The sequence below is a fragment of the Erythranthe guttata genome, chromosome 6 (genome assembly GCF_056151865.1).
Source record: "Erythranthe guttata isolate IM_541 chromosome 6, IM_541, whole genome shotgun sequence".
NCBI lineage: Eukaryota > Viridiplantae > Streptophyta > Magnoliopsida > Lamiales > Phrymaceae > Erythranthe > Erythranthe guttata.
In genome coordinates, this window is record NC_142538.1 from 11,873,950 (window position 1) to 11,886,242 (window position 12,293).

General features: G+C 34.6%; 1 protein-coding gene across 1 annotated transcript; it reads right to left on the minus strand.

The window, feature by feature from the left end:
• Nucleotides 1-3,020: 3,020 nt before the first annotated feature.
• On the minus strand, nt 3,021-10,436 carry UGP3 (UDP-glucose pyrophosphorylase 3). Its single transcript, XM_012974545.2, has 17 exons — nt 9,513-10,436; nt 8,484-8,664; nt 8,255-8,404; nt 7,944-8,105; nt 7,676-7,848; nt 7,543-7,609; nt 6,831-6,997; nt 6,530-6,688; nt 5,848-5,939; nt 5,670-5,764; nt 5,521-5,598; nt 5,279-5,374; nt 4,988-5,062; nt 4,822-4,913; nt 4,590-4,752; nt 3,962-4,022; nt 3,021-3,310 (listed from the first exon to the last, which is right to left on the minus strand). Exons 1-17 carry the CDS (start codon nt 10,295-10,297, stop codon nt 3,198-3,200), a joined length of 2,709 nt encoding a protein of 902 aa, XP_012829999.2. The 5' UTR covers nt 10,298-10,436; the 3' UTR covers nt 3,021-3,197.
• Nucleotides 10,437-12,293: the final 1,857 nt, after the last annotated feature.

A 12,293-nucleotide genomic window follows, 5' to 3' on the forward strand; every position in this document is an offset into this window, starting at 1 on the left:
CAACAATATTGCTGTGATTGACAGTAATATTAACTGTATTACTGTTAAACACAATAAAATTAACTATACTACAGTTTAACACAGTAATATTGCTATATTAATCTCTAGCACAATAATATTAACACAACAAAAACTCATTATTATTGTGTAATAGAGGAATATTACTATGTTGACGTTCAACAAATGTAAACATAATAAAAAGCCAAAAGAATTAATATTACTGTGAGTGACAGTAATATTACTATAACAACGGTAATATTACCTCCAACCACAGTAATATTACACGAAACGAAACGACTGAAAATAAAAAAAAATCACACTAAAACGTAATTTTTTACCTCATTTACGTGATCGATGTTGGCCATCTTGATAATCGTTGGGTTTTAACTGATTTCTACGAAAACAAACACGATCTACGAAAGTCGAAATATTTGGACGTTGAGAGGATTTTGTAAAAGGTTAAAGTGTTTTTTGACAAATGAATTATTTCGCACTGTAGCTGGAAAAAACCACACTATGAATAGTAAACCCCTAAATTTATTAAGAGCAAGACTAAAAATTATAAATACAACCCAATATTAATTTTGATATTATTAATTCAAAAAAGGCCTAATTGCTATTGCAAGACCAAAAAATATATATATATACATATGAAAAATGACCATTCTTCTTCACCAACAAAACTCAACCTCTTTTTCTTCACACTCATTCTACACATTTTTTCCAAAAAAAAAACTCTTTCATATTCTCCAAAAACCCTCATCAAACAAAACCCTCAAATCTTATTAAAACTTGCAAATGAGGACATTATGGACACACAAGACATCAATATGGATGATTCTAAGGTCGAAGAACACAATGGGATAAGAAATATTGTACTTTTTTAAGCTTTGTGATTGTTTTTCTCGTTTCTCGAAAATAATTTCCCGTACACAAATATTCAACGTTTACAGGTCGATATTTAGCTATAAAAACAACATTATAGAGTTGAATTTTTCAGTTTCTAAAAAAATCGACGCCAACATGTCGTTTTAATTGCTAAAAATCGACACATTGACGTCGAATTTTGAACAAAATATCGACACACAAATGTCGAAAAAAGTGCAAATAATCGGCAACAACTTATTGTCGAAATTTAGTGAAAAATTCGACACCAGTGTGTCGAAATTTTACAAGGCGGTGGTCGACTCCATCGGCGACGACGACGGCGCAGCGAATTTGAAAGTAGTCCTCTTCTTTCTTCCCTCCCGTTTTTCAATTGTGTTTTCATAACTTTTTTTTATTATTATTAAATTCGGTGCAAGGTTAATTAATAGAATTAAGTTTTATTTTGTTTATATTTTACTAAGGTCATTATAGTTTTTTTACACTTAATTGGACATAAAATTTAATTTAATCTTGCCCTAAGTAAATTTTGTGATTGCATATAGTCGCCGTATTTTTATATAACTCCTTGTGTAACTTCTTGTAACTCCTAATACTTTTACACATATAATAAAATCTCTCCATCACCCAATTCAAGTGCACACCCAACAAATATGAATTATCTCTCGCCGGATCTTGTTCATTTACATTTATCTGAGTCTCTTTAAATTGTTGTTTACATTATATTATCTTATATGTATTCTATAGGGTAAATTACAAAACCACCTGAGGTATAGTCAATTTAAAAAAAAAAAAAATGCCCTTGTTTGAATAATTACATCTACCCCCAACTATGATTTTTTCTTACACTTCCATCCTTATAGTGTCAAATTCAACATAATCATCTAGATTTTGTGGAATGTGCTCTAGTTTGTACTCATTTTGTGTAAAAGTACAGTTTCTGATGCACCACAATCTGATACATACAAGCCAAAAAACACATATTATGATCACCTTGATTCAAAATGTAGAGTTTGAATGGGATAAAACGGGTACAAAAGCGATAATATTCTATATAATCTCGAAGATTCCATTAAATTTGAGGAGTTGAGGGGTGGTTGTAATTATCCAAACAAGAGGGGGGTTTTGTAATTTGACCATACCTTAAGGGTAGTTGTAATTTACCCTATTTTATAATTTTCAAACCAAAGAGCAATAAAAATAGACCATTTTACAACAAAAGTTCAATTATTTTCTGAATTCAAATATGTTGACACAATTCCATGACATTAAATTCCTACATGTTATTTGCCGGCCATTCTTTACTACAGTTGAAGGGGTAAAGTGTAAAAAATGGCATAATTAAGAGCAAATGCCATTGAAAAAATCATTTTGAAATTATGTAAATTAGTTATATTATATTATTTTCTTATATTAAATTATTTAGATTTTTTGCATAATTAAAGCGATAATGCCAACGTAGTCGTTTGAAGAAAAATCACAACTCACAAAATTCAAAAAAAAAAAAAGAAAAACATAATGAAATGCTAAGAAAGAATACTGGCGATGAGATGCAAAACGCTCATTATTATGGTACAATGAACCAAATAAATTAAGCATAATACCCACGGAAAAAGTTCCAACTTCCAAGCTAACAATTAACTAATTATATTAATGATGAGAAAATGGTTGCATAAGTGTTGAAACCATCAAGATCAAAAAAGACAGAGCAGAGCAGCCGAATCATGAATAAATAATGTTGGCAAAAGTTTCTCTTCATTATACTGCAGTTTTTCAACAACCGAAACTAAGTACAAAAGCAAATACTATGATACATCCCTCTTGCTTATACTCGTATTCACGAATTAAGAAAAGTTGTATGAGATTAAGCTATGAAAAATATTGTTCGACATAAATATACAATATATGACTAACCTGCACGAAGACAGTTTGATGAATCCTTTTCTGCTTAAGATGATATACGAACAATGTTACTCAAATTTTCACCGCACTAACAAATGCGAAATGGTCGTCAATTTGCATGTGCCTTGTCCAATTAGTAAAGGTGAATGGTTTAAAACCAAAATTATTATTATGTAAAATAGATAAACAAGGATTTAATATTAACATTTTTGCAATATAACAGAAGAAGAAACTGAAAGACTATAAAAACTATATTAGATTGACCTTGTTCATCTTTTACAAAATATACATATAAATTACAAATTATTACAAATGAACATGATTCTGGAAAGGGTTAAACTTGTGTTCAACCAATGCGAGACCACTGCGTTTATCTGTGAACAATAATTCACATGATGTGGAATTTGGACTTAAAAATCTACAGATTCCAATTCGACGTGTGTGCCGTTTAGTTTGTACTTCCAAAACCAGGTTCCACTATCCATCAGTTCATCTTCTATAGGCTTCAGCTTCATCTCTAAACCTGAAGTCATAATTCAATCAAATTATAAGAGTTATAGAGAGGTATACAATTTTTTAAATCAAAGAGATATGATTGAACTTGAACATATGTTCTCTCACCATAATACATGATATAACATTTTTTTTCAAACACCCGATACACCACGGAAAGCTGACCAGGGACTACTATAACGTATGTTCAAAATTTTGAGTTGATCGTGTTACAATTTAGTTCTCCTACAACCCACATACATCATAATACCTAACCCATACACCATTTTATAAACGAAACAAGTCATGAATCCATATTTCAAGACCGTTAATTGAAAAAACAATAGTTTACTAGCCAAACTAAATACTATGTGCCTTCTGCCTAATTTTTTCCTAGTTTTCTTTAAAGCATCTGAGAAATAACTAATATTATGTTTAATGGCATGTCCTTTTCCCAATATAAATTACTTCTTAAGCTAACCTCTGTTGAAAAGAATAGACAACTGATATGCCTGACACAGATTTGTTAGCGGAGTACCGAGCAATATTGGCACAAAATGTTTTAACTTAACCGAAGAAATTTTCAAGTGCAATTTGATTCATGCGCAATCAGGCCACAATGCGGTGGAACACTAAAACATTGAATAAGTAAAGTATACAAAAATGGAAACCGTGTACACACCTGAAATGCCTGATGTGATCTTCAATTTGTGCCCATCTGGGACATCAAAAACATGATTTCCCTGTTATAAGAGAAAAGAACAAATGAAATTTGTGTCCACTAAGGATTATCACATTTGTTAACAAGCTTGAACTAGTTGAATATGGTTTTCACCACATCAATCTTCAATGTACAGAACTTTAAGCAACTTATGAACATGCTCATTAACCTTAGTCTATCGATTTTTTCTTCCAAGAAATGCCTTGCAACGTACTAATCTCCACCCAAAAATTATTAAGATGTTATTCCCAAATAATTGATGCATTATAAAATTTGAAGTTGCAAGTCGCAGAGGTGTCCCAAATAATTGATGCATTATATAATTTGAAGTTACACAAAAACCCAGAAATCTCCGGCATTAGTCCTCCGAATAATATTTGTTACAGATTACTTCGTTTCTTAGCTTTTCAATCTTTGAACTATTCAAATTTCAAACAATTCAGAAATCTGTATTAATTCTTGGCCAATAAGTATATTGGTGTAGGTCTAAAATGACAAATGCAAGAGTGTAGTATATGTAAAATTACTCCCAATACATATTATATGTATATAATATCTATAATGCTAGCAAGAGAAACTACAGACGGACCTGTATTACAACATCCGTAGCTTCGAATTCAGCATTTCCATGTAGGATAACCTTTAAGGTCCCAAACCGCTGCACTTCATGCTTCCAGTACAAGTTATCTTCTGAATTCCAATCAATTCCGCCATTCACTACTCTTACATTCTCTAATTTGCACCTTGCACACCTGTATAAATGAAACATTATTTATTGGCTATTCGTCTCCATATTTCATTACAACTGGCTATAGCAGTACCTTCTTCCATACTGCAATATAGGTTCACCAATTTCATTAGTCTTAGTTGAGCCCACAACATTTTCAGCTAAGATGATCAAACTTCCGTCAAGCTGCATTAAGCGAGATACATCAGGAAATAGTAAATGAAAGGAAACTGCACTTTCATTATTCACAATTACACTACCTGAACGTTCCTCCACAGAAACTCGGCGACCTCTATTTGTAACTCGGAGCCTTTAGAAATGGAACCACCCAGAAACTGGCAAACAAGAAGATAGATAGAAAACAGTCAACAAATGTACCAAGAATAGGGAATAAATTCTCCAAGTAGATGACTGTCATTACATTGTTCCAAATGAAACTCAAGCAGAATAAAAAAAATTTAACACAAATGTAAATGAACTTATACAGTTACGTATACATTACCTTCACATTATAATAACGCACGAGAACTGAATGAAGAAATTTGACTTACCTTTTGTCTGGTGACTTCCCAAAGAGGGCCAAGAGCAGGATGAAGGAGGATGAGATATGGCGGTCCAGAATTAGCATACTCTTCATTACCTTCAACCTGCAAAACAAGGAAGAGAGTTTATATATATACTAAAGTTTCGCATAAACCACTCTTCTACTATAACATAACGTTGGATGGAACAGTGTTTTCAGGTAATTCAACAAATAACTAAGAAATAAAGCCAAAAGAGATCTCGAGTGTACCTTTGGCATTGTAATTCCACAATGAGAGAGTAAATCATAAGCGTTACGCATGATGTCCAACAAAGAACCATCTGGAGTCTGCAATCAGAAGCTAACATAAGTATCCAGAAATTCAAAAAATAAGTATGAAATTGTTTGTCGATTAGCACCTGGTGAAGTGAACTGTCAGCAGGTCGCCTCCTCTTCTTAGCAGAAGAAGTAACCTTTCTTCTTTCATTATACACAATAAAGGTATCCAGCCCATCTGAAAATGTTTTAATCAGAATAAATCCCATGTAGCACCGAAAATGAGATTAAATAATAGAATTCTTCAAAGCATGTCCTGACCTTCTACACCCTCATAGCATCGAGACGAATATGTGTTGGAAAAATTATCAGCAATATTTTGCATCGTGCATTCGAGACGGCCTCCAGAAACACTAGCACGAGTAATAAATTAAAATAGTTACAGAACAATAAATATAAATACAGAGGATATGGTGAAAATGTGAGATTTATAATATATGAAACTGTGACGATTGACCACATATAAATGTAAAATAAATGCAAGTAAGACAAGTGAAATGTCTATACCAAACCACAGGCACATTTATCATTATCTGCTCATTATAAAGATAATATCTGGAAATATACAACTATTTAGTAGCCAATCATACATACTTTCCTCAATTTCCCGGTTCCCAATGAAATATTGCAATCAAAATCAAAGTGACCAATCTTAAATATTCAATTGCAGTATCATTTTACTTTACCTGACATACAGTGACTTTTACATTATCTTTGTTTTATGTTTTCCAGATTGATGCAAAACTCAATGTTCCTTTGTTGGCTCTAATCAATGTAAAGTACCAAATCAAAACACGAAAAATACTGAAGGATGTCATACTGAACTTCTACTTACAGATAGATATAAAACATATTTTACCAAAATTTCTTTAAATACGAGTAAGAAGTTCTTTAGTTAAATATGAGTACTGCTAACAGAGAGTCCCAAGTCATAAGTTTGTACCAGTGTTTCATTCCAAACTGATCCATATATGTAATTGGCTTTTTTACATTAAGCACCATTCCTGGCAAACTGCTCTTGTTTTTGCTTGATCCAATAAGCTCAGCAGACGGTAAATCCACGTAAAGGATATTTGTGTTAGCAGGAAAATCTCCCTGCAAACTTAAGAGAAGGAAGACATTACAAGTTAGAAGTATTCAAAGCAATTTGTTCCAGAAAATATGATAAAACACATCATTATCAGATATATATATATGGAAAGAATAGCATTGTCACAACAAAGGTACTAGGAAGAGAAGAATACCTGCTAGGAGAATGGGGCCCGGCAGTGATTCCAAACTTGTCAAACTCAGTGTATTCAATACAAGACAAACCATATGCCCATTTCCCATCAATATTCTTCTTCTCAAGTAGAACATTGATGCCTTCTGTTGCTCCAGCATTTCGTTCACATGAGGCAAATCCTAATTTCTGACAAAAGAGAAACCAAAGCCTCTTAACGGTGCCCTATATTAAAGTCCAATTTATTTTTTCTCCCTTAAGTATGCGCAAATATGGTTTATGTATGTAACTTTAGACCAACGACTTTCATAAGTATATTGTAATACATGTAGTTTTGCAGTAACAATGAATCAGATAATGTCCATCCATCTCCCCTCAGGGTTAATACAACCCTTGAAGGAAAAATACCCCTCATATTATGGTGAAAACCATAAGACGACGTCTGTAAGGAACAAGATGACCAATAAGGCGTAAGGGATTTGTATAACATAAAAGATAAATAGATACAGCATAGAACAGTTGTTTGGAGCGATTGAGCCAAAATATAATGAATAACATCGGATGCAGTCTCTACGATTTATTTGTCAGTCTTAGTAAAGGTAATAACATATGATAGATACCAGTCGGTAATATCAGTTGGCTGCAAATCTTGCTGCACCCAATACACCATGACATGTTACAGAGTTGCATTTCTGCCATGTGCAGTTAAGAAGAATAAGAGATTGAATTCTTGCCTTTTGGTGGCGTAGACCAATTCCAGCCAAAGCTAGTAGAGTTAAATCCGTGGCAGCTACAACATTACTGTAAAGTCTCAGTGTCAGTGTATTATCCGGATTCAAAATAGTATAATACAAGAAATAGCCAAACCTGATTTGTCTGACAGTTGCTCCTTTTCTTGCATGACTGCGAAACCATTTGAAAACCCCTTTATCATGGGCCAATTTCCATATGACACCATGACCCCCAGGCTTACATACCGGTTCAAATGGTCTTGTTACAATCCAATCCCCATCTTCTGCTGTAACAGCTGGAACAAGAGGCTGCCAATGAATTGACAGACTAAATCATAAAACAACGGGCCCAATAAAAAAATCATTTTTTACGAGTATTGACATCAGAATACACATATTTAAACCTGTTCAAAAAGCATGAAGCTCGATCTTCCTCTTCCAAACCATTTGAGCTTTTCACAAAGACATGTAATATGGCTGTGGTTGTTTTTTGCAGAGCTTGTCATAATTGCAACGGGAGTGATGCATTGTTTCCCATACAATTTGAAGTACAAGAACTCTCTAGCCTGGCAGAGTATATATAAAAGCTATCAATTATATTACAATAGGATATGATTTGATCCCTCAAAAGAAATTTTTCATTCATAATAACAGTTTATCTTTAATCACCATAGGCACAGATCAAATCCCTGCTTCAAAGATAAAGATAAAATACCTGAAGATCTCTTACAAGGCCCTCCAATAAAGTTCTCCCACAATAAGGAAGCATTGCAGCGGGAAGGCATTCGCCTGTTTCAGGATCAACGAGGCCAAGTCTATCCGCCGACCCTCCTAGAGGATAAATTTCTCCTAAGTCAGGCAAACCCTGAAAATGTGTTATGTGTAATACCAGATAACTAAATCCAGATTTCTTAACTGAGGAAGAAACACAATTATGAACTTACCTCAATCCCCCAAAGAGCGGCTTGAGATGCATACTCAGAAGCTTCGGAAAGATGAAGAACAGAGGGAGGATGAATTTCCACAATCTGACATTTCAATAACTTATTTATTTGCTGGGACCAATTAATGGTTTGCTCTTCATGACTTGATTGAGCAAGCAGCTCTAGCACACTCACCTGGTAACTGTAACAGGAATATGTTTAAAAGTTGATAATGCAAAAGAGATAATTCCCTAATGCCAAACGTCAAGAAGTTCATAATCAAGTAACATACTGGCCTCAGTGTCTATAAAATCTACAGCTATGCAGAATTTTTCCATTCCTCGGTGAAGAATGAAAACGATATGTCATTGATATAGCAATGGAGCAACTAAAAATGTTGAGATGAAGTCTTAAGCAGTGAGGAACAGCATTCAGTATTTAGGGAAATGGCCTTCCCATTGTGATATCAAGCTTTATTAAGTGCTAACAAGTATAGATGAGAAAACCAGAGGAAAAACTAGATGAATTATGAAAGATATTACAATGCTATTCCATTCAACTGAAAAATAATACTATGATATGTGACGTGACAGGAAAAGTTTGTTTTTGTTGTAAAACGGCCAGAGCGTCCAAATGAGCAAATATTCGAGATGAGCACCCGCGTCGAAAAGAAAAAGTCAAACGAAAGAAAAGAATACGATCAACTACAAGAAGTAAAGAGTTATTATGTATTCACTTGAATAAAATTATGTAAAATCTGATGCTGTGTTTATTGATGTTTCCCTGCAAATTCTACTTTAAGAAGACTAATTTTGATAAGCAGTATAGCAACAAACTATCCTATATAGTTAATTCATATTCATAGTACAACCTAAGGGGTGGCAGATCAATGGCATTAGTGTGAAAAGAACCTAATCGCGCTGCCAATCTCGATTTAGAAACAGAGTATACAACAAAGCCATATATCAGAAAATTAAACTTTAACCGAAAACCAAATATAAAAATGACATTTCCAAAATAACAAGGCAAAAAATAAACATAAATACTAACCCAATTATTCCACCAATGCAGTCATAGAACTGCTCAACTTCACCAAGCATCTTCAACAGAGATCTTAATGCCACTCTATCTTCATCTTTGAAATCGTGACTTGTGCCTCGGCCATTCAAATCCCAATTCTCAATCATCTCAGCTAATGTATACAGCGCAGTTTTGATAGCACTCCTCCCCATTTCCAGTTCACCATTCTCCAACTCTCTCCCAAATTGACCCAGCACATGCTCTTGCCCAGCGGCCACTACGCATTTAAGCAAATACATTTCGTAATCAGTCAAACCATTCCTCCACGAATTGGAAAAGGACTTAACCCTAGAATCCAAGTTGATCGTCTTCAGCTTCTCCGCCAGCGTCCCGCAGCGGGATAGAGCTTCTCTGAGGCCATTGAGCCTGGCAATTTCCTCTTGAAAACCAAAGTCCGGTGCCGAAGGCGCGTACTCCACCGGCGCGGTGGAGACCCTGGTGATCGGAGTGCATGATTTTCGGGACTGCAATAGCAAATGCAACTGTTTGGGCGACGGAGAGTTGAGAGAATTGGAGCTGTGAAACGAGTTATTGAAGAAGAATAACGACTGTGGGGGGTTGGGATTGAAGGTGAAGAGAAGATTTTTATTGTTGTTTAGAAGCGGCGAACTATTAGTTCGCGCCATTAGAGAGAGAGAGAGAGAGAGAGAGAGAGAAAGAGGGGTGGAAGGTGTGTACCGTGTGGTGTGTGTGTGTGACTGTGCGCCTTTTGTTTTGGAAATGGCGCAAGGATAAGACGAAGATGCGGGAAGCATATACCGAGGTTGAGAGAGATATACTATTCCAACAAAGGAAAGGATACTTGTACAATGCTTTTCGTACGCTGTGCTGAAACGACTTGTACCTTTCGGACCAATTGGGTAGATTTCGCTGTTATTTTGGGCCCCACTGTACAAGCTTGAGATGCATTGATTTAAGGTACTGTATTTTGCTGGGAATTAACGGTCTCTAAAACAGTCATCGATTTGATTGGCTGACTGTAGTTTCCATTTTTCTTTGGTTTTCTCGTTTCCTGTGTGAACTAGAAGCTAATGTCCGTTTTTTTCTTGTTAGTGATAGTATGTATGATTTGATTAGTGCCAAAACTTTCGAATACTACATAAATTAAGCAAAAAGGGAGAATGTGAGATATTCCTAATTTTGGAAATATACAAGAGGAAATCCAATGAATTTTTTTTCCTAGTGAAAACTCCAAATTTTAATCTTAATTTGACACAACTTGAACTAAATGTTTTGCCCTTTTAGTTACAATTTAATACCAGCAGCGAATATTTGCAATCACAAATCTTCTAAGGGCAACACCTTACTTGGTGGAAGACCATAGTATAAATAAACTTATTAAGAGCAAGACTGAAAATTACGAATATAACCCATATATTGATTTTGATATTATTCGTTCAAGTTAGACCTAATTACTATCGCAAGACCAAAAAATAAAAATAAGAAAATTAAAAAACGAGAAGGAACGCTCTAGCGAGGAAGAGAAGAACTGCCATCGTCCATCCGTCGCCGAAGGATCACCGCCGCCGATGAAACCCATTGCACACCACAACCGCTTGACCGTCGTCGCCATACCATTGTCACTCAACCTTCGTGCGAACGCCAATGCTTGAAGAGGAAGAAAAAAAGAAGATGGAGGAAGAAGAACAAAAGAAGAAGAGAAGACGATGACGAAGAAGAAGAAGACGAAGAGGAGGAAGATGAAGAAAAAGAAGAAAATTCGACATGTACATGTTGATTTTTTGGTGTTTCGACTTTTTGGCAAAAAATTCTAGATGTTAATTTTTGTGACAAAATTTGACATCTAGATGTTGATGTCGATTTTTGTACATAAATCGACATGCATGTGTCGAATTTTGACAGCACGAATTTCTTTTTTGGAAACTTAAAAGATCCATCACTTAGCTATAAAAATGCATTAATCCATAGTTTGTTTTCTACTTTTTCTATAGAATCCTTCATACTGATGTCTTGTGACTCCATAATATCATCCTTTGTGTTGTAAATAGTATGGAATGTGTGGTTTCCTAACATAACCACTTGATGGTTTTCAACTTCCCACTAGTTTATTAACTTCCCATATCTATATATGGTGTTAGTGGAGATGTAACTTCTAGGTAACTTCCACATGTAACTCCTTTGTAACTTCCCGGTGGCTACCACCTATATAAATGAGAAACACTCCCTCCCCACGTATCCCACAATTTTCTCTCTACGGATTCTTGTTCTTTGCATTCTCTATTTCTCTCTTTGTCTTGTTATTTACATTCTTATGTATTACCACAAACATAAACCAAAGAGCTAGATAAATAGGACATTTTACAACACGTTATCAGCACGAAGTGCTCGTTGTTATTGTGGAAAGACAATTGTTTATGGGGCGAGGATACTTGAAGAATTCGAGGTGCTCGTGGAAAGGTAATTGTTCGTGGGACAAGGTTACTTGCAGAACTTATGACCCAGGTTTATATGTGAAACGGTAATCTCGAAAAAATATATTATATTCTTTGTAATATTTGGATTTTAAGTGTTTTAAATAAACTTTAATCTCCTTGAAATTTTGATTTCGTAAGAGATGCATGATAGATCTATTTAATGGCATGAAATATATGAATAAACTTTATGTTCAAGTCATTACTTCATTTATGCCGTGGATGATTTGAAAATATGACCCGGTTGGTAGTCCTTATTCTGTGAATAGTATGATTAAAATGCCTTCATATTTCATATAATAATTGTTATGAGCATGTG

What these genes read in the sequence shown, in the direction of transcription:
- UGP3 (XM_012974545.2), bottom strand. Translation starts at nt 10,297, where the DNA reads ATGCTTCCCGCATCTTCGTCTTATCCTTGCGCCATTTCCAAAACAAAA. An exon ending in GCTTCATGCTTTTTGAACAG is followed by an intron (nt 7,849 to 7,943) that starts GTTTAAATATGT and finishes ATTCATTGGCAG; the next exon opens with CCTCTTGTTCCAGCTGTTAC. An exon ending in CTACGGATGTTGTAATACAG is followed by an intron (nt 4,023 to 4,589) that starts GTCCGTCTGTAG and finishes CTCTTATAACAG; the next exon opens with GGAAATCATGTTTTTGATGT.